The 22950-nt window shown below is 51.8% G+C and overlaps 1 protein-coding gene across 1 annotated transcript in view; it reads right to left on the reverse strand.

Annotated features, from left to right (window-relative positions):
• Nucleotides 1–22950, reverse strand: part of IGDCC4 (immunoglobulin superfamily DCC subclass member 4) — an 80582-nt gene that overhangs the window by 20440 nt on the left and 37192 nt on the right. Inside the window, exons 4-7 of the mRNA XM_032195009.1 lie at nucleotides 18438–18571; nucleotides 4349–4483; nucleotides 1632–1787; nucleotides 679–1089 (exon numbers count right to left, since the gene is read on the reverse strand). Coding sequence (XP_032050900.1) covers nucleotides 679–1089; nucleotides 1632–1787; nucleotides 4349–4483; nucleotides 18438–18571 — 836 coding nt within the window. The remainder of the gene's footprint in view (nucleotides 1–678; nucleotides 1090–1631; nucleotides 1788–4348; nucleotides 4484–18437; nucleotides 18572–22950) is intronic.

Raw genomic sequence — 22950 nt, forward strand, 5'->3', positions numbered from 1 at the left:
CATCCAATGCTTAAGTGTTAACAGCTCCATTTTGACTCAAGCTCCTTGATCCATGCTAAAGCAGCTGAAATTACCACCCCAAATTTCAGAGGAGCTGTGGAAGCAGTTCAGCAGGAGTGCTGCCTCGTTGGCTGTTCAGGCAGACAGACCCCAAGCAGCCCAAGTGCCTCACTCCAGATTCTGGGTGTCGATATTTAGTGACCACCTCTGTGCACAGTACAGCTGTTCAGTATCTCCATTGATAATCATACACTTTGCATATAAAATCAACGTGTTGGAAGAAGAAGAAAGAATGGAAATAAGTTTCCAGAAGTGCCTTCTAGAAAGGGAAGAAAACACCACTTAGGAGATAACTCGGGTTGTTTCCAAACCATCTGGATGCACTAAAGCTATCCCGACCCTGTTGGAACAGAAACAAGAGTATGAGAGTCGATCTCTAAAGAGGTGTTGCAAACACCAGACTACAGCAGCTTGAACTATCCAAACTAACACACCCAGTTCTTTGCCTTGAGCACAGTTCTGCTGAGAGCATGGTAAGAACAACCCAGGGGAACTCCTGCAACTATAAAAAGTGCAGTACTAAGTGCAGGGTGGACTTCCTGGTGTTTCAAAAAGGGTCTTCTCTGCCCATCACATCCCCACGGCCACTGCCGTGCTGTGCAGGCAGATAACACCTACCCACAGCCCGCTGGTAATGCAACGAGAAGCCAATGATCTGCTCGCTGTTGTACTCCGGCCGCTCCCAGGACACTAAGACTGTGGTGCTGGACAGAGACACGGCTGAGACCTTCTTGGGAGCGCTGGGCAAGCCCTCCCGCACAATCACGGAGAGCTTGGCAGTGGCACAAGCCATGCCCAGGCTGTTCTCAGCCACACACTGATAGTAGCCGGCATCCTCCAGCCCGATCTGGTTGATGACGAGGCTGCCGCTGCTCTGGACCTTCACCCGCCCGTTGGAGAGGATGGCCTCGCCGTTCTTCAGCCAGTGGATGGTGGGGACTGGCTCACCCTCCGCCTTGCAGACAAACCGAGCCGTGCTGGCTCGGGTGCGTGAGATGGTTTCAGGAGCCTGGGAGATGCTGGGCGTAGCTGGGAGGAGAGAGGACAAATTAATGCAGGAAGAAGGAGGGAAAGAGAGCAGAGCAAATCCCTTCTCCTCCCCCCTCGCTGCTATGTTTTATTCAGTAGCAGCTTTGCTTACAAGATAGGATTTGCCAGGCAGACTCTAGAGGCTTAATTTAGACTCTGTCCAAAAGGAAAAATAAATTCCGTATCAATCATGTGCTGCGTTCCCTGATCCTAGGCTGTTCTCCCTACTGGCTTCCACAATGCTGGAAGTTAATTGCTGATACAGATTTCCATGGGGGGACCCAGGAGAACAAAAGCAAGGCATAAAACGCTTCAGCAAACACAAGGAACGAAACCCCAAATTAAAGAGGTGACACTCCCACCAAGAGCTATCCCAACCCAGGGCCTCCTGACTCTAGCCCGACTCCTTTCTTCCCCAGCACAGATCACAAACACGACCTCTTGGGGAGCTCCTGGATATGAAACCAGGTAATCCACAGCTCCACGGCCAGCGTTTCCTCACTTTACCTGGAGCATTCATCCTCCTCCTGCTCGCCACTCACCAAGGACGCGGAGCTCAGCTGCAGCTGTAACGAATTGCCTGGTCTGGGGTTTGTTAGCACGGCAGACGTACACTCCAGAGTGATGGGGCTGGCTGGAAGGAATGAGGAGGTTTGTCCGACCCAGCACGATCACGTCTGTGGAAACGGGCTTTCCATCTGCAGGAAGAAACGTGCACAAATGTGGGAGGGAGCCTCAAGCTGCCCGTCAGGAGGGCTCACACACAACGTGTCTGCCTGGATCCAGGAATGCAGCCGGGGAGCAGGGAGACCCTGAAATCCCAAACCACGGCCCCACAGAGGATTTCAGCCCGGACATTCCTCGGTGCTCGATGGGTGTAGGCCAGCCCGAGAGAACGCTGACCCAAGGTTTCATTTAGCAATAATGAAAAAAGTCCTGTTTTGGATCAAAACGGTCTCTAATGCCTAGGGTGTGCCTGGAATGAGACCCTCTAGGAACAGCACGTTTAAGGGAAAGCTATGCTAACATCTTTGGAAAAACACACTGCTGGACCTGCCTGCTGACCCCATACACAATGCACATCTCCTCCCTTCATGTGTTAATGCAAATGTCAGTGAGAGAGCTGCATGGCTTGGGGGTTCTTCCCTCTTCTGGGTCCTGCAAGTGAACCCAAATTGGAACCCCCTTGGGTTCATTGGGAAGCTTCCCCATTTACCAGCAGTGTTGAGGTAGGGAGGAGATGGTCTTCTACAACTTCAAACAGCCCCAGGCTCTTCAGCGTGTTACAGACAGACAGACAGCGGGCTGCTGGGCACTGCTGCCTCCCAGCATTGGGGACCACTGTGTGGGTACCTGAACGAATAAGGGGACAAAGGCAAGAGCTGGGGACAGGGTGTGGACAAACCCAGTGTGGCCAAGGCAAGGCACAGCTGGGCAGTCAGGAACCCCCTGGAAGCACTTCCCAGGGTGAGAGAGCCAGCCAGCTTGGGCAGTACCTGCACAGCACCGGGCTTTGTCCCTCTCCAACTGCAGAAGAATGGGTACAACAAAACCTGCAGCACTCCCCCGCCTTCACCTCCAACAAATTCACCTGAGCCTGCACCTCAAGGCAGGAGCGAGCTCTCCGCCTCCACTCAGAGCAGCTGCACCTACTTAGCACCATCAGCGGGGAGCACAGCTGCCATCAGATTCTCTGCCCCCTCCATTTATTTCAGGGGCTTTCTGCTGGCCTCACAGTTCAGTGGCTGTGCGCTCAAAGGAACAGAAAGGCTGCGTGCCCTGCTTGCACAGGAGTGGCTTGAAAACCTGCCTCCAGATGGTAGCAATTAGCTGACACCACCCGGGCTGGCAAGAGCCAAGCTGGCAACCTGGAGATACAATCCTCCGAGTTACCCACACGCCAGTAACCCAGCCTGCTCCTTAACATTATCCTGCAAAGGAACATGCTGGTATAACACAGAGTTCCTATTACACTCAACACATCCTTTCCCACTTGAAAAGTCCACATTGGAAAGCAGAAGGGACCAAGCAAAAAAATAAATAAAGCCTGCAAGGAACTCCTTTACCAGCCAATTCACCAGGGAACCAATCCACCAGCCTTTCACCAGGGAACTCTTTCCCCTTCCTCTCCCGCCATCCGACTCAATTTCATAGTGATAATTTAACCCCGATAACATCTATTATACGCTGTGCTTTTAGTATAGCAATGAGTAAGTGATCTAGCATGGGAAAGCTGTGTATTTCTAATTGTGAAGCACACAGGATAAAACACAAACGTTGCTGCCACAATATTTAATCCTTGCTGATTTGATTTCCAAAGTTGTGTCCCTTGAGATTTTTTTTTTTTTGCTCCTTTTTTGAAGGGAAGAGGAAATATTTGTATACACTAAAATCACTGCCTGTGGACAAGTCTGGGCTGAAGACCAACTGCAATAAATGGTTACAGAGGGAAGGAGTCTTAAATTGTGACCCAGATTTATGGAAATGACTGAGAGCCTTTTCTGGGAGGGAATCGATTCCTGAGCTGAGAACGGGTTCAGTCAGAGCCTCTGAAACATCTGATGGGTTTGACACTCTCTGAAGTGACACTAGCATCCTACTCGTGACTTGGGCTATCAGTGCTGGGTAACGTATGCCAGTCTGGTTTATTTGTACACCTCGAACAAGATCTAAGCATCTTCTTGATCCTTCCATTATTCTGGGGAGAGGGAAAAAAAAAAAAAAAGCCAACAGTTTGACATAGGAAGATTTTTGAACAAACAAAAAAAAAAAAAACAGCAACACTCCCAGCTCACAGCCATTTCAATAATTAACAGATCTTATCCTGTTTTATAATCCTTTGAGATAATACAAGTTTTTTTCCCAGCGCAATGGCAGATTCCACAGAATCCCCGCTAACCTCTGAGTCACTGGAGGAGTGGCAGAGAGCTGACCCCATCTGGTGACCTTTACTGCTCGAGCTCCTACAATGAGTATGACTAATTTAGATCAAAAGGCATCCAGGCACCGGAACTCCATATATTTCGCAGGTCAAACAGATATAAAGTGAACTGTGTGCTTTGTAGCCTGCTAGATTTAATCAGCATTTCCAGCTTAGCAAGGGCACCCTATCCTGTGACAACACCTGCGTCATTAGGCACTGATGTAAAAAACACCTTTCTTGTCCCCCAGATTTTTCTGCCTTTTAACAGATTTTGAAAATAAAGAGTCCCCAGGTTCCTCCTGATGACAAAAGCTTAATTCTGTCCCACGCACTCACCCTGTCGTATCCAGGAGACGAAGGGGGTGGGATCGGCGGCTGCCATGCACTCCATCACCACGCTTTCCCCCGCCACCACCGTGGTGTTCTCTGGAGCGGCAATGATGGTGACATCTCCTCCTGCTGGCTGGGAACCTAAGGCCAAAAATAAAAAGAGAAGTCTGTTCCTCCAAACTGAGAAGCTCCCAGGAAAGCGGAGAACCCCAAACCATCCCAGCCATGCTTCCCCAGGTTGTCTCACGTGTGTTAACAGCTCGTGCCTAGTTGGAAGAGAAAAGCAGGTCTTGGGTCTGTGTTTTCATGGAAAAATAACAAAAAAGTGCACTGAAGATTTATTCTGACCACACCAGCCCTAACAAAAATTAGTGTCAGGATTTTCACATGGAGCATACGAAGAGTTCCAGCCCTGCATCTTTGTCACTGTTTCTAAATGGATGCTCGTTAATTATGTGGAACAAGATACCTCTATCCTTACATGGAACAACTGCTCGGGACACAACCCAACCTTTGCCAAGGCAAAGTAACAGCACAGAATGAATCTAACAACTCGGTTAAAGAAATTCAGATATCCAGACGTGTATTGTAAACTGCAACAAAGAGAGGTCGAGCCTCTGTGCCCAGACCTTCACCCCAGAGCACAAAGGCTAACTAAATCAGTCACCGCGCATCTGGAGGGGGCTGTGCTGTTTAGCTTACATGTGCACAGATGAATGGCCAGCACGTAAATCAACTAACATCTACACGAAGATCTACAGGCTGCCTTGCACAATTTCTTGAGAAGGAGGTGGGGATTTTTTGCTTGAAACGAACCTTCTGCATCTACCCACTGCTGAGCAGAGGTTAAGGGAAGGTGAAGGAAATGCCTCTGCAGAGGCCAGATTTCTGTTGTCAGATTAAAACAACCAGAGCATGCTTGAGAAGACCAGACTGTTTGTGACCTTCGACAGCAGCAACGCTGTTTTTCCAGTTTTCCCTGAAATGTCTAACTCTGAGGGACAGCTTTTGTTGTTGTCCTCAGGAAAGGAGAAGTAACTGCAGAGGAGTCACAGAGCCTAAGTAACTCCTAGGCCTGCTCCAGGTGCTCCTAGGATGTAGCAGAGAAGTCCACGAGCCTCACACAAATAAAAGCAGGACCTTTCTGTTCAGCTCCCAGTGAAACTCCCAGTCTCAGGATACTGCAGGGTTCCCACCAAAGAGGTTCAGAGAAGCTCGTGAAGGACACGTTTACCAGGACTGTTAAATTGAAGGCCTCGCTGCAGGCCCCAGCCCGGGCTGTCCCCATGTCTCTGACCGTCAGAGGCTGAGGGAAGATGTCCACCTTCCCCTTGAGTCTGCTGTGGTCACTTTTGGAGATGAGGCCCTCTGGCCTGACCCCCAGTGGCCTTCCTCGAGGCATCCAGGCAGCATTTTTACCGACTGGACAGTGAACGGAGCGAGCAGGAGCCTGTGCTTCTCCAGCAGATGGAAGCAGAGACCAAGGAGCGCCCGCGGTCCCCCACCTGGGGCAATGCCTGGCCACAAAAAGCAACCCCAGCCCTGTGTAAACACCAACAAAAATAGCAAAAATAGCTGCCACAGGGCACAAGGGGAAGCCGAGCCAAGCATCCTCCGTGCGGCAGAAGGTGTAGGCCGCATGCAGGGCCTGGTGCATACGGGCATGTAAACATCACAAAAATGTGCTTCCAGCACGGTGTGGGCTGGTCAGGGCTTTGGCACGTTCAATTACAGAATGGGGACAAAAAGAAACCACGGACCAAGGATTCAGAGGCCCCCTTGCCAAACAGATCAATGTCCTGGCCACTCCTGACTGCAGCACCGAGCTGAGCCCCAGAGCTGCGGAGAGCAAACAGGCTGAATGCACAACCAGGCACGAGAGCTTCCACGAGAGGCACGTAAGCTGGATGCTCACAGAAACATGAGGCTTTGCAGAACAGCAGCTTTCATTTAACTCCAGCTCAGCAAAGCACTAAAATCCACAAGTAATCGTTAGCCCTGCAGAACAAGCGAGACACGGCTGGGCGAGCGCGGCTCGGTGCGGTCTCTTAAATTAGCAGCACGCCTCTGCCCTTGCTCTTCCCCATACAGAAGATGGATGAGAACAAGGGGAAGGAGCTTTTGAGCCAGGATTTTGGGCAGGACGTGGCTGTCTGTCCATGTACCCCTTGGGCAGGACCCAGTTGCAACACTCCTGCATGCATAAAGATTCCTGCATGCATAAAGCTGTGTTTTTCTGCATGGTGCTGAGGAAAAAATGCCTAGAATGACAAAATAGCACCAGCCAGATGGCAACACTTCCCTCGCCAGACTTCCAAGCAGCTTTCTCTACCATTCTTAGACGAAGAGAGCGAGCTCCCTGTCCCTTTGCAGCCCTCTGTATCAGCCAGGCGGGCAGCCCCCAGGTGTGACTGGCACAAGCATGGAAGAGGCTGCAGGAATTTCACACAAAAACTGCTTTCCTACACCCAGGATCACATCACTCAGTCCCTCAACAGCCATGAAGGGCTGTCGCTCAATGGGAGAGGCAGCTGACGAGCTGCCCAAAGCCTCTCTCTGAAAAGGTCCCAAATCTTGAGCTGCCGACAGCTGAGAGCATCCTTTAGAGCATATTTTTCCCTTGCTTTCTCAACAGGCCGGTCGGATAGGATGGAGCTCAGGGTAACTGCTACGAACTGGCTTTGGTTTGGTTTGAAGAGTTCCCAAGAACCGACTCAGCTAACCAGGAAAAGCGCCGCTCAGTGCAGTCTGACAAACATCAGAGAGCAAAACCAACTCTAGTTTTTGCCTCTGCCGCCACTGAAATAATTTCAGGTCAAGAGGGAATGTTGTTAGAACCAAAGGAAAAAAGAGCTGCAGTTTCCAAGACATCTTTCAGTGCCTGAACAAAATAGGTCACCGAACGCATCTGCACCATGCCGTCCGGTCTGGAGCACTAAAAGCTTTCCACAGAGCGGCTATTTAAAACTTGGGTTTTGAGATTCCTCTTCCCCATAACCTCCTCTTTGTTTTGTCTCTCCAAGGAGCAAAGCTGCCCCAGGCAGAAGCTTTGCCCAGCCCAAGGCATGAGCCATGAATTCAGATAAAAACTCCCTCACCGCTGCCTTTGCAGAGTTTTTGAAGCAGTTGGACCAATTTTACTGTCTTTTACCAAAAACTCCCTGTAGGGTGCAAAACGCTGCTCCGCGATGGCTCTGAGGGGGTACTGAGACTGAGGGAAATCCCCTGGGCACTGGAACAATTTGAAATGAAGGCTCTGCTCCTGCACATTTTGTCAACCTGTGCCCACGCTCAGGGAAGCTGCAAGGCTGCCGGCCCAGCACAAGAGACAAGGTGATGATACCGACGATATCAAGAAATATTTCAAAAAATATTCTCCTAGTTTTCACTGTTTATGAACGACTCACTCCAGCCGATTTCTCAGTGTTTATGCATTTTCCTCCCCTCCTACCATGAGTCAGGCAAGTCAGGCCAAATGGGGTCCAGGGCCGGGTGGGACAGGCTGAAAGGAAACACCACAAATCACTCACTCACCAGCAGGTGTAGTATAAAGATCAAAAAGATCAAGGGGAGCACAGGGAACAGACAGCAATCATGAGCATGCCCAGCACATCTCTGCCCACGAGCTGCCTAACCTGTAAGAAAATCCTATATAGTTTCGGAGAGGAGGGAAACTGCACAGGGATGTGAAGGCAGGCACCATGGGGAGCTGCTTGGGATAGAGCACAAAATGTTTACTTGAAGTTTTAGCTTGAGTTATAACATGAAAGTGACTTCAAACTCCACGAGTTTACAGCTTGGGCCTGCCTCTAACACATCCATAATTCATCAGCTACCCTCTCCCCCCGGCTCCTGCCAGCGCAGAGTATCAGCTACGAATTCAGGCAGTGCCACAGGAGGGAAGGGGTTTTGTTCAGCCCATTTGTGACGGTCGTTTGCAGTGACAAGGGGATGACTTCTTGGACGGGAACTCACACCTCTCTCTTGATTCCATGAGCACCCTGCCTCGGCAGAGCTGCTGGAGGTTAAACATGACTTGCATGGCGACACATTCAGCTCTCAGCTGTCGGCAGCTCAAGATTTGGAGATATCCAACGATCAAGCAACAATCTTCTGTTCTGAGAACTTTCTCACCCTCTCCAGAGGAGGAGCATGAAACCTTATTCATCCCCGCACGTCTCCTCCGGGAATAGATTCTAGCACCGAGCAGCTGTTCATTAGAGAAAGTCAATGCTGTCACTGCTGTTATTCTGCAGACAATAAAGGAGCAAATTACCCATTGCAAAGCGCACACCTTCAAAAATGCAGGCGCTGTTTGCTGAGCTCGTCCTACTCCCACTCCCTAGCTCCCTTCCCTTCTCTCACACAACTCACAGACCTCCTGGATCGTGCAGGGAGAAAGCTGACAGCAACCACAGAAGAGAAAACACATCCTCCACACCTGCCTTTGTCCCCTGTTTACAGCATCCTGGAAATTTATTGGCGATTTATTTCTACTTCTACTCGGAACTGGAGATTCTAGCAGGCAAAACGTCGAGGCAGGCAGGATGCTTGCCTAACAGGATCCTGAGATGCTGGCACATCTGCTTTGGGGCAATATAAACAATGTCAGGTCTTAAAACCGAGCACACTTAGCAGCAAGCATTTCTTCTCTTGTAGCTCTCCTCATCTGAGCACAGCGACGAACAGTTTGCAAACAAGAAAGTGAAGCAGCCAAAGGACCAGCCCCAGTGGTTTCCAGAAGTGACGTTAGACACCCAAAAATTCTGGCTTCCCCAGAGTATCACAAGTCAAATGTTACTCTTTTCCCCAAAAGCAGCTCTCACAACCATGCACCCTTTCCAAAAATTGCTGTTAGCTTCTCTCTTAACTCCCTCCTGCCCTTTTGCTAGGCCAGTCCCTGTGGCTGTCTGAATCCAAGGTGTTCTCCTTCATCGCTGAAGCCAGGGATGGGTAACCTTTGGTTACAAGCTTACAGGCTCAATTCACCAAATACTCTTTTACAATTCACCAAATTACTGCTTTGATGTTCTCTGCACTGAAAACACCTCCTCTGCAGAAGATCAGCCTCTGGTTCCCAAACGAGCCTTGCAGGAGCTTTTAGATGTGCGTCTCAGAGGCTTGCAGAGACAACAGAAACTCCAGCACTAACCACCCCTGGGTACCGAGACTGTAAAGTTTTCCCACTGCAATCCAGCAGCACCGGTGCCCATAGCCTCCACCACCAGAAACATTCCTTCCTCTCCCTTTTCTGGAGCTGCAGAGTGAGACACGAGTCCAACCTGGAAGAGCAGCTGAAAAGGAATTTGTTTTTTATTGCACAAGCGACACTGTATTGGCAGAGCTGTTTTTTTCCTGCCCAATAACGTAAATGAGCTCAGTAAATCAGTTTCGTGTTGTCTTTTTACCTCACATCCTCAAAACATCTTGTAAACAGTTACGCATCTGTCAATGCAAAAGTTTAATTGAAAATCTGAGCGCCCGCATTTTGGAACAGGGATGGAGCCTGTCTTCCTCAACAAGTCGGGGCTGTAGCAGAGCAGCTACAGAGAATTTATCTTCTTAAACAGCACACAAAGAAACACATGTAAATGATTAAAACACAGAAGTCCCATCGTGTTCTTGGAGCTATTGAGAGAGCTCCGCATACAGCCCTTGTATCTCAAGCTACTATCACAAAATCCCCAGCAAAAAAGTCAAAGAGATCCCCAAACACACACTGCAGCTACCTTCTAACAGCAGGCACAAAACCTACAGCCTAAAATACGCAAAATGGAGAATTTAATAGACAAAACCACAACTTCTTTGATTTAAAAAACATCAAAGATTAATGAGTTTGGCCAAGGAGTGTTCATTTACCACCGGACACCCTCCTCCCACCTGCCACGGCTCTGGGGTCCCTCCTTGGAGAGTGTCACTTGCTGAGTGCAGCAGGAGGAGCTGCTCTAGGAACTGCTTTTCGCTTGGCTGGGACAAACAGCCTGTTAAATGCTTTCCCCCAGCTCCTCGTCCCTTGTCTGGAAGCCAAGGAAGCACATGGACCCGCGGCCAGACAGGCAGAGGGGCCATCAGGCAGTCCTCTTTCATTCCCCTCAGCTCCTTTATACAGCTGACAGCTTTCATCCCAGAAATTGAATCCCTTAATGCACCAGCTCGGCCACAAGCTGACACCCTGGACTGGGTGTAACCAGAAGCCCAGGAAGAGGCTGAGCAGTGGCAGCTTTCAAGGAACAGCCTAGGATTTTTAGGGGGCAAAACCACCCCAGGTTTTGCTTTTGCAGTTTTAGACATCCAGGCAACGTTGAGCCTTGCTGCAAAGCAGCCTGAGCGTGCTTTGCCCACCGCTCCAGCTCCCATAAAGCTGTCAACATTGGCTCCGTGTTTGCGTACACGCAGTTGGAACTGCTCTTCGTTACGCCAGGAGGGCCCGGAGCCAGCCAGACTGCACCACGGATTCCTGCTCCCTTCCCCAGCGAGCATTCGCAGCGCCCCGAGCGGGAGCCAGGCTCAATAAACACGAGGCGCCGCGCCGACAGCCCCAGCTGCCCCACAGAACCGGGGCTCTTCTGCCTTTCTGCTGGAGGCTGCAGGGTTGGAGACCTCAGGACCCTAAGTCTGAACCTCCAGCAGCCTGAAGATGCGTGGTGAGGAGCTTCTGGGAGGCAGGAGACAGACCCAAAGCCAGGACATGGCAGCAGCAATGGGAAACGCAAGCCCAAGGCACAGCGGGCACTGCGACCTACCGTTCAAATACCATTGATGGTATCATTATTGTCGATAAAAACTATTATTTATAAGCTTTGAACAGCTCTTTGGGCTTCTGCATAGATCGGTGAGAGTGAGAAATTTCTCTGTTTCTGAGTGAGAAAGTCACTCAGAGCAGGATTTAACCTACAGAGGACACAAAGCAAGGAGCAGGTACCTGGTGTACCTGAAGCACTTGGGAAAAAGGCAGAGCAGTCCCCGTCCTAACCTGCCCTGAAACCCAAACAAATAACCCCAAAGGGCCAGGGGGCCCTAAGCTCACCAGCCTCTGGGATTCAGGGCTCCCATATTTCTTTAATCATAACTCTATTTGTAATTAAAGTGGGAAGAGGGGGATTTGGAGAGGGGCACAGGACACAAAGGCTGTCCCGTGGCTCCTTTCCCCACACGAGGAGCTCAGGAGGAGGGTTAGTTGGCTGACCACTGCTCCGTGCTAGCAAGTCTCTGCATTTTTTTGCCCTCAGGCTAGTGCACGGGCAAAAGAGGACTTGGTTGTGTGCACCTGCCTGGACAGAGCTGCAGGCACCACCACTCCTGGGTCTGAGAGGTCACCCCTGCACCCAGCACGGGGCGGACTCGCTCACGCATCCCGACACCAGCCAGCCACTTCCCCGGGGGGTTTCTCCAGGCCACTACATCCAACTTCCAGGATGCTGCAGGAGAAATCTCTCAGGAAAAAAAAAAATGAGACAGAAAAAAAGCAAGCTGTAAGGCAGACAACTATATCATTACCTTTACTACAGAATTAAGACAGAGACACGGCCAAGAGAAGCCCTTTCTGGCTCTCTCACATACCCCAAGCCCTGAAGCCCCTCCTTACTCAGCCACCTCAGCTCATCTCGGTGCCCGGAGCCATTTCACTCCAGTAATTTCCTGCTTGCGCTCAGAGGCTGACATTTCCCAGGGGCTGACACCTATTTCATCAGCTCTATTTGCAATTCAGAGCCCCTTGCAACATCAGAGCTGTTTGTAATTCATGTAATCCGCACCCCCAGCGACGGACGGAGGGGGGAACCGGCTGGGGGCCGAGAAGAGAAACGTCAGAGGAAGCCACCTCGTGGCGGGGTCTCCCCGGTGCCAGGGATGCAGAACGCTCCCTGCAAGTGATGCTTCGAGCACACAACACTGGGAGGCTGCAGGAACACAGTCTGGCAGCAAAGGGAGGCTGCCAACTTGGAGGGAAGAGCTCAAAGCAGATGGCTGCATCTGCAGTAACTCGGGACAATGCAAAGCTGTTTTGCTAGGAAAAATCTGGGAGGAAAGCTGGCTTTCCACGGGGAAAGATCGCTAGCGTTACCTCCTTAGTACCTCCTTATGCACCTCCTGCATCCAAAGGAACAGGACCGTGAGCTCTGCCGTGGCTCCGGAGCCTGGATGTCTCCACTCCAGCTGCTGGGATGCTGCAAGCACCGCGGGGCACCGCTAGCCCTCGACCTCGGAGCGCTCCCGAGGCTCTGCTGCGACACAGGCGATTAATAATTAACGAGTGCCATCAGGAAGCCAAGCGCAGCAGCCTTGCTGTCCCGCAGCCCCTTGCAAGCTGCCGAGCTGATTATTATCGCCAGCGTGAGCTGCGGCCCCGGCTCGGCAGGCAGGCACAGCCTGGTTAACACGCCCCGGGAGAGGCCGCCTGGGATCCCTGCAGCGCCGACACGCCACAGGGGCAGCCCAGCACCAAAAGGCTCCCCGAGGAGAGAGCTGAGTGAAGCCTGCGGCGAAAATCCTGCTTCAGTCAGAGCCTTACCAAACACCAGCTTGTTTCGAAAAGCCTCAAAGCGCTGTCGATCTGGGTTAAGAGATGCAGGTGGAGGAGAGCGGAGGACTGCAAGCCATCCCCAAATCCAGCCGGCCCTCCGGAGGCAGTGCCCGTAGCACAGGAGCCTGGCAAACCCCAAATCCTTCTGGCAAACCCCAAACCCTGCAAGCAGCTGGCAGAGCGTGTGGGAGAGACCAGCTGCCCCCGGGGACCTGGGAACAGCTCACCTCCTCCCCGCCTTACAGCCCCTGCTCTGCTCGATTATCCTCGACACCTCTGTCGCCACTCACTTTGGTGCCAGCCCCAGGTTCAGCTGTTCCGTTTAATGGGAAGTGAGGGCTCTGGGGCTTATTTATTTATTTATTTTTATTTAAAAATCAAACCCTCTGTCACCGCAGGCTGCTAGAGCTGTCAGGAGCGCGGCGTATCATAGCCCTGCAGAACTTCACAGACAGCTGAGCTGAAATTCCCCCTCCGGCTCCCAGGAACAGGCTGCTGCCACTCCAGCTCCGAGTTGTTCTCCCTCGGCGATGAGCACAGTGTGATGCAAGCTGGCCCCAAACTGACTCCGGCAAGGAACGAGCTGTGTGTTTGGAGGGGTTTCTGCACCGAGCCTTCAAGAGTTTCACCAAAAAGCTGTGGTCTCAGTCCTGTTCCATGCTCCCTTGAAGCCCCTGGCTTTGCCAGGCTCAGTAAAAGGGAGACAGAATGAACGCTTACAGTCCCTCCTCAGCAGAAGGTCACTTCTGGCTTTAAAGATTTACTTATTAAGCTAGAAATGATGTCTAATCCCTCCTTCACTTTGCCACCCTTCGAAATCATACTTACTACGGTTGGCTTGGCATCACCTACCACAAAGCAAGAACGGGGAGTACCTTCCCCAACCCAGCAGATGCGTTACGTGCGCAGCTTCGGCTGCCTGCTGCCCAGGAAACACGTGCAAAGAGTCCTCGTGCGTGAGCATTTGGGATGTCAAGTGCAGACCAATCCCCTGCTTAAGTGCCAGCAAGGAGAATGAGCAGAGGGAGAAGAAAACCAGGATGCCAGTTAAACCAGCAACTAGCAGTAAAAATGTTTTCTCCCTACACATTTCCACGACCCCCTTGTCTTCCAGAGCAGCCTCTTGTGCCCTGCCGGAGGAAGACCACCCTGCTCTGGTCAACGCTGCCCTTCTCCAGGATCAGCAGCATCACAGGATCGATGCCTGGCTGTGGTTGGGATGTCAGAGCAGAGCAGCACCGACCCAAATCCAAGCTGCCCTGTCCCAGCGCCCACATCCCAAGCGGTGAGGGGAGCACAGCACGTGGCGGCAGGGCTCAGGCTGAGAGCCAAGCCAGCATCCCGCACGTCATTCGCACATGCGGGGCCTGAAAATCCACTTGTGGTAACAGCACGTCTGTTCCTGCGAGGTGGTGGCCAACTGCGAGCGCTGCTCACTTCATCAGCACCTCCCCGGCCCTCCCCAGGGCTGGTCCCGTCCACGAGCTGCGTTCTCCTGCAGCAAGAACCACCCAGAGGTTGGCTCTCCCTTGGGACCTCAGCCACGGCCGTACAAACACCAAAAGAACAGAAAACACAAAGGTGTTTCTCAGCTCCGTCCCTGTTAGCGTATTTCATACAAATATTTGACTCAGAAACGCGTTTGCTGGGACGCTGCTGCAGCAAGCTGCTGTGACTGTCAGCGTAAATGATGTTCTGCCAACGGCAATCGCCTGGTGTCACCTCTAATAGCACGGCACTAAATCCCAGCTCACGGGGGACGTGCTCAGCTGCAGGAGGGCTCCTTGGTGGCACGCTCAGCCCAGACCCCAGCCTGGCTGTGTGTGCGTGCAGGGCGCTGCTCTGCGCTCCCCAGTCCTGTATTTACCCCAGGACAGGCACAGGACCACACAAAATGTGTCTGTGGGACCACCACAGCACCATCGCTGCACAGAGCTTGTGTCAGTGCTGGAGGCAGGCTGCTGTGTCTGATTCTTGCCAGCCTGGCCTGGGGCAAAAAGGATTTACCCATGTAGCAGCACGACGTGCCACCAACATCTCACCTAGGGTTACTCTGCAGGCACTAATCAAGAACAGGGTGCAAAGAACACAGATTAAAAAAAAAAAAAAACAACAACAAATCACACCTGATCAGGTCCGTATCTGCATCTTCTTCTGACCTCAGCACCCAGACCTCCTGCACCAAACGCCCGCACTGCCTCCAGGCTGACACATCGCTGCTCCAAGCCTGTGTGTCTGTACTTACAGAGGTGGAAATTGAAGCGTTAAGGGACTGATTCTGCCTGTGGCACACTCAGAAAGGAAAGGAGAACCTGATCGCCCTGGCTCCCCGGACCTCGCTGTAACTCTTCTTCAATGGCCACCTTAAAACACAAAGGGAGACAACCACTGAACTGTACAGGATGGGGCTGTGGGGTCAAGATCTCAAAATGGTCTTGTTTTGATCTCTGTACCTCCCCCAGCCCCGTCAAACTCCGTTATGGTCTGAAATTGCTCATCCTGCACACAACACCGTGGTGCCCAAACCTTGCTGCTGTCCGTCCTTGAGAAGAAAACACTTGGCAGCACTTCCCCGTGCGCACGAAGGACCTGGGGCAGCAGAGGGGAAATTACCATTTATGTATGAATTCAGAGCAGGGCTCCAGAGCCTGCTTCTTGAGAAAGGAGCTGCAAGAAACAAGGCACAGCCCCGCAGGAGCTGACCCCGAGCAGAGGTAGCACGGACAGACAGCGCCTGGGAAAGGCGCCCTGCAGCCAGCTCCTAATGCCCTTCTTGGCAGAGCTCGCAGCAGGGCTGCGGCGTTCATCCCTCATCCGTGCAGGTGAGGGGTGGAGGGACGGCGCTGCCAGATGTGCTCGGTGCTCCTCCTGCCAGGGAGCAGATCCGGGGAGGGGAAATCCAAATCCTCCCTCTGCTTTCTATTCCTCCGGCGGGCTCCGTTTCAGGGCTGCGTGACCGAATCCCGCTCTCCGTTCGCTCTCCCTCCCCTCCTGCTCGAAATGCTGCTTTCCCGGGGGAACGTCTGGAAATTTGCACCGTGAAGTCTGCACAGCCAAAACATCTGCAGGGCTCGCAGCCCTCGCTCGGCCCTGCCTGCGCGCGGCCAGCGCGCGTCTGGCCGCTGATACACGATCCGGGCAGCTCGGGAAGGGACGTTTTGGGGTTTTTTAGTACGGCAGAAAGGGGTCGTGCTCATTGCTACCAGGAAAAAGCCTTTAATAAGAGAGATGGAACAACCCCCAGCCATCATATCTAGAGCAAAGGGGAAGGGGAGGGAGAGAAAGGGCAACTGAAGAAGGAGTTTTAGGGAATTTAGTTCTTTTGCTGCACGCAGCCAGTTCAAATCCAGCACAGGCACGAGCACGAGGTGTTCCCGGGCCTGTGAGCTGGCAGCCCGGTGCCAGGGACAGTGTTTGCATTACACCAGCACGACCCAAAGTCCATCGGGACTGCCCAGCGCTGACACCAAAGCCGCAGGTGCAGGTGGTGAGGAGCCTCTAGCTCCCACGGCACAAACCCTTTCCTTCAAAGACTGGGCTCCTCTTACCCCAAAATCAACGATTCGCTAGCCAGCAGCATGCTTAGCTGCTCCTTCCTGCAGACACAAAGGAGTTTGGCCTCTGAAACATCCAAACGAGCAACTCAAGCAATACTAAATAGCTGTATCTCAGGCTTTTGTTCTTTTTTTTTTCCTCCCTTTCCTTTTCTTCTCCGTCCTCTACCCAGCAAAGGATTTCTGCCTGACCAGTTCACCCCAAGTGCTGCCAGCTGCTTCTGAACAGGGACTAAAAGACTCCTCGAGCCAGTCCAGGCATCCAAAAACGTGCCTCTGATAGCAAAGTGCTGAAACAAAAAAAAAAAGGATCAATACCACGCCAGTCACTCGTTGAGGAGTGTGTGGCCTGCACAGGTCACTGCAGTTTCCCATCTGTCTCAGAGATACTTTTCCCCAATTATAAAAATCCCCAGAGATTTAACAGGCATGTTTTTCATCACTAGCAGCTCAATCTGGTGAAAAAACTCAACCTCGCATATTTGTTTTTGCAGCCAGCGGGTGGTGTGGTGCTGCAGAAGCGAGATTTGGGCGAGAACTCCAGGCAGAAATCTGCTCGGCCGGCTGGTGCTCCAGAAGGAACACTCCCCGTTTAACCTCTTCCACTGCCTCCATTTGCAAAGCAGATTAAACACCGCGGAGTACACGACACAATTATGCAGAGCGAGTTATTGTGCCAAGGACGGCATATTCACCTTTGTGGCTTGATCAATATCACTTATCAATAGCGAACCAGACCCAACACGGGAGCTGTGGAAGGGGCCCTCAGCGAGCCCTCCCCTTGCCTCGCAGCTTCACGAAGCACACGGGGGATCTGGCAGAGGCTGCCAGGTGGATGCAGAGCGCCCAACTGCTCCCAAATTCTCCGCAGATTCCTCACGGATTGCCTCCACGACACAATCCATTGATCAGAGGTGCGTTCGCAGGCCCCCGTTAATTACGTTCCCTGCTGATGGATGAAGAGCAAAGGCGTCTCCGGGAGAACAGGCTGGCAGCAGCGTGCCAAGCAATACAACCCCAGACAAAGACAAAAGGGGCTGGGAAGCATTTTGGAGCATTCAAGGTTAAGTGTGCCTACAAAATTCATCGGGGTCAGCAGGACAGCGTCCCAAGGGAAGGGACAGCTCAGCCAGTCCCGGGGGTTTTGCCACTTTGCAGAAGGGGATTACACCACCGGGGAGGCAGCCAGGGAGTGCTGGGAAAGATGCCAGCATCTGGAGACCCCCGCTGCACTCACGCTCGCTCTCAGCTACCTCCTCGTGCCCCAACTTGCCCACCGTGCTCTTGGTTTACAGAGAAAAATGCACTCCGAGGCTGAGGCCCGGATCGGGAGGCGAAGGACAGCTCGCATGCAAAGCCCTGCTCCATCTGCGTCACCAGCAGAAAGCCCAGCTGAGAGTGCTCTCAAATAGCAGGAGGATCTCTGGAGCCTGCCCCCCAGCTCGGCGGAGAGCCAGCGAGGCAGACACGGCGTGCTGGGCGGGTGTCTGTGTGCTGAAGCTCCTCTGGACAACACTGGGGTAGACACAGCCCTGCTAATTACTCCGTCCTCTGCTTCTCATTAGCTTGGCAAGCATCTTCCTCTGTCCGTGCCACTGCTTGCCTTGCCATCCGAGGCCCCTGGAGCTTAGATCCCACCACCACTGCACCTCCCCGAGGTGCAGGCAGGGCGCCTGACCCTTTCTAACAGCCCTAGCACATAACTGCTGTTAAAATCCACCTGTAAAAGAAAATCCCTGGGCGCAGAGTGAAACAAACCCTTTATTACTCTCAGCTGCCTGGTCCTGGGGCTGGCCAGAGCAGCCAGCTGCAACCCCCAGGTGGCAATACCTCGCCCCAACCCTGCTCACCCCAACACAGCAAAGAGAAAATCCTTATTAAAATGCCTTCTCTGCAAGTTTTGGCCAAACGCTGCCCCACGCAGAGCCACAGGGGCAGGAGAGATTCTCACCGCCGTGTCAGCTCAGCTCTCCATCACACAGCAGCTGCGTGGCCCAGCCCAGCAGGCTCTGCCCCTTACCTTTCAGCACCCTGAGCACCGCGTCGTTGCTGTAGCGCTTGCGGGCAGCGTTGCTCGCCACGCAGTGGTAAGCCCCAGCATCGCTCTCCTGCACGTCCACGATTTGGAGGACACCGTTTGGAAGAGTTATAAACCTGAGAGAACAAAAGGAAAAGCGTGAGATAGGCTATGCCTTGCCTGAGCTATCCGTCGTCAGTCAAAGCCCTTTTCTCCTGCCTTTTCTCCTACGGACAAATCGCTTTTAGGACCTGGTAAGCACAGCACAGTGGGACTGAGAAACCTTCGAGCCAACCAGGTACAGACCCACCCATGGCACTCGAGCCTCTACAACACGGAATCAGCTTCGAGGACACCAGGCTAACAGGGCTTTGTTGATATAAACCAATTGGACAGCAGCAAACAATTAGGTACGCACAGCTTTCCAGACATCCCCAATTGTCCAAGTGCCTTCACACGCACGGTCTGCTCTGACCAGCCTCAGCACTTGCTCTTCACAAAGGTTTGGTAGTCAGAGTGAAAAGCATCGCAAGGAATTCTGCACAGCATCCTGTTCCTGCTGCTCCTCGTCTCCACGAGTGGCCACCAGATGCCCCTTCACAGCTCCAAGCAGCCAGGACACCGCTCCTGTACCGAGCAGCTGCCTGAAACTGCGCCGTCCCCGGGCTGTGCCGATTGCTTTTGTTCTTCCAAGAATTTCTGGCTTTTCACGAGCTGGCAAACTCACACCCAGGCATTCAGCATCCCCCCCCGTTTGCCCATGGGGCTCTACCGGGGAACACTTCCACGGAGTGAAATGGCTACACGGCTCCCAACATGAACACAATCCTTGCTGCATTATAGCGAACAAAGCAGATGATTAGCAATTAGCATAAAAGTAGGAGCTGGCTGTCAGCATCTCCATTTTCTGCCTGGATTCCTAGATGGCAGCCTCTTTATTCTTGAATGCAAGGCGCAAAGCCTACGTGATCCTTTTTAATTATATATGAGATCCATTTTTAATTGCAAGCCTCTATAAACAGAGCTGCCGAGCTTTGACAGGCAGCTCTAGGTTATCAGTCTTCATTATGAAAAGGACACATTCAAAGGCAATTGCTGAGGGGAGGGATAGCAGCTTCCACAGGAACAGCACAAAGACATGTTATAACCACGGATGCCAGCCCTTCCATCCATGAAGATCCCTGAAAGTAACCCTGACATTAATAACTGTGGTTTCTCCAGGTGCTGAGACAGCTGCATCCATGAGCAAGGGTCACGGAGCCAGGGGGACAATAAGAAATGAGCCACCCCGTGTCCAAGCCATGGGCACCAACAGCACACCCACTCCTGCAAACACTCATTTCGTGGTCCCAAACCTCCAGCAATGGAAATCCCGTCCCCACCCCAAGCAGCTTGCTCCAGATAAATATCCCAGCTGCAAGCCTAGCCCAGACCTCAGCTGCTGCGATCTGAGCTCATCGCTTCTTGCTCTCTGGGCAGCAGATGCAGAAGCAGAAGAGCTCACAGAGCTCCTCCTGTGACCATGCTGGCACTGTGTGCACGATCCTACAGCTTGATTCAAGGACGCAGCCTTGGTGAAGCTTCCCATATAATCAAGGTCCACTGCTCCACATCCCCAAAGCCCTGCTCTCGCTGCCTACAGAGACACATTTTGCTCAGGATCCCTCTCCAGAGACTTCAAAGGAGATGGTATCCTGAAAGCCCTTACCAGGATGCCTCATCAGGACACGGGAGAAGGAAGACAAATATTTGCATCTTGTCAGCACTGCGGAGGGAAAGCTTCCCACTGTGACAGCATTTATTTTTGTCGTGCATCTGCTGTTTGAGTCCGTAATTAATATCAAGATATTTCAAGCAGTAGGCAAAGCATCTTCCAGCCACAAGAGAGAGCCTCCAATTCTCCATCACAGAATCACCAGGGCTGGGAGCGACCTCTGAAAATCTGAAGTTTTCTCCCCTCTCAGAGCAGGATCAGCTGCACCAGGCTGCTCAGGACCACGTCCATACCGTGTGTGTAGCAGAGAATATTCCAGCGTGAACAGCACCATTCCCTTTCTTACCTTCTCCCCAAGAAACTGCTGCCACACCCTTTCTGGCAGGCTAACACAATACAGGCTAAGGCACCCCAGGACAAGCGAGGGATCTGCTGCTTTGCTGCAGGCTCCAAGGCTGCTTTTGCTCGCTGCTGCAGAGCCATGTGGGTGCACCCAAGCACATCAAGGCACTGCTGACACACGGCAGAAGTTAGCCCTCCATGAAGATAAAACCCTCACTTAGCCCCAACGTCGACAGAAGATGCTGTGAGTGCAGACCGTGTGGTCTAAGGTACGTGGTTATGCGCAGACCTCCGAAGACCTCCAGCTCTTAGCAAGTGCTCATCTGGGCTCTAGAGGAAATAATCAGCAATTTGGAGCCTCGTGTGAACCACAGCCAGTATGTAAAATAGAGAAGAGGCTATGCCAAAAGATGTAGCACACACCCCAAAACAACTGCAGTCTGGAGAGATCCTGCAAGCCACTTCTCAGCAGCTGCTGCAGATTTAAGACTTTTTTTTCTTTAAGTGCTTCAGAGACAGAATTGCAGAAGAAATCAGTGTCTTACTCCCATATGGAAGTTGGATTCTGCCCTGAACGTCAGCAGGGTGGGAAAGGTATTTTGAAAATACCCATAAACACGTCCATACCTTTTGGGTTGTTTAAGTGCTTTTTAAGCTCAGCCTTCAACACCCTTGAGATGGCACCGTGCTAGCACCTGCACCCAAAGGCAAAGGCCAAAGAGAGTGCCCAACGGCAAGGTCAACACAGGAAAAAAACAAAGAACAAAAATAGTTATTATGCTTTTTTTCCAGTTTGCTGTGATTGCTCTATCCCTCTTCACACGCACCAATATCGTAGCACTGTCTGAAAGGCTGTACCTGCAGCATTTGGGCATACATCTGAGGGTGCTGTTTTGGGATACGAAGCCATCATCCCGATGCCTACCTAACCCAATGAGGGCTTTTTCCCGGGCTCATCAGCCGTGTGCACAGGAGGGAGCGCACAGCGGTCAGAGGCTGGTCCTCAGGCGCGATGGGGCAGGGCTGAGAGGGAGAGGGCTGGGTGGCAGCCAGCGGTTCCTGGAATTCACTTCATTCCTTCGAAAGCCGGTTACGTGAAATCCAACAACAGCAACAACAACAACCAGACAGCAGCAAAAAACGCAAATCCTTCTGAAAAAGGATATAAGCTAAAAGCTAAAACGCGATTTAAAAAGCGAGATCTGCAGCCAGAGATTACGGTCTGTTTTTTACAAGGAAAACAATTTTCAGGCTGCCCGTGTTGAAAGCAATCTCCGAGCAAGTACCTTCACGACATCCATCCAGCTGTCTCGTTAAAAAGCCATTGCCCAATCTACAGCACGCTTCCTTCTGCCAACCCTTTTTTTTTTTATTACCTTTTTTTAAATTAATTAATTTTTGTCTCATTACAAAGCAACAGCTTCCTACGAACCTTTCCATACCACACTTCATACTCAAGGATCCGAGCCATTATTCTTACAGAAGCTGTTTTCGTAGAAAAATTATTCCTAAACCTTACCCCCTCTCCTCCTGCCTCTTGGACTGGCTTTCCTGGGAGGGAAACAGCTCCTTGCTCCTTCTCCAGGACAACAAATGAGATTTTAGGAACTAAAGGGCAATGCAGTCACTGATCCCTTGCAGGGATGATGTCTGCAGACCAGCTAAAACCCAGCTAATGGTTTGTTCTCTTTGCCTGTAGCTGACTTTCCTTAATAGAAGGTATCATGCTGCAGGGACTCTTATCTCTTCCTCCCCCAGAAAATAAGCAAAATTCGGGAACTGTCACTAGATCACCTCCATACATAGGAATAAAATAAATGGCAAGGCTTACCAAGCACACACAGAGCTCTAGAAGAGTCATTAACCCCAAGACAGATCCGTGTGGGACAACAGTAAAAAAACCAAACTGGCTCTAAGACCACAACCAAATCTACAGAAAAACCGCATCGCAGTTCTGTCAGGTACACCCCACAGTCAGATGGGGAAATATTCCTCAAGCCAGGAGCCCCAGAAAACTTCTACCCCACTTAAATTTGCAGGAGAGGATGTGCCAAATGCCGGGGGCTTCCCAGGGTGCAGGATCCGTGCGGTACCAGCTGGCCCGATGTCAAGTTTCTCCACTCAGGTTTATGCTGCTGTCTGCCCTTTGGCACACTCTTCTGTCTCCCTTCAGCACTCCAGATTAGGAGAAAGTGGCTGATAGGGAAAACTGCAGCCCAGGCCTCGTTTAATTACTTTGCTCATTAGCCAGCTTCTACCCAATCAGCCAATTTTATAGACTGAGCACTTGGTCCATCACGGCAAAGGTTCCAGAACAAGAGATCAGTAACAAAAAAGGGCACGGTTTGGTTGGTGTTTTGTTGGTGGTGCTTTTTTTTGGTTGGTTGGATGATATTTGGGGAACAACTTATTTAATTTTGTTGTTTTATCAACCTATAAGCATGAATCCCTCCAACACCT

This window comes from Aythya fuligula, chromosome 11 (genome assembly GCF_009819795.1).
Source record: "Aythya fuligula isolate bAytFul2 chromosome 11, bAytFul2.pri, whole genome shotgun sequence".
Classification (NCBI taxonomy): Eukaryota; Metazoa; Chordata; class Aves; order Anseriformes; family Anatidae; genus Aythya; species Aythya fuligula.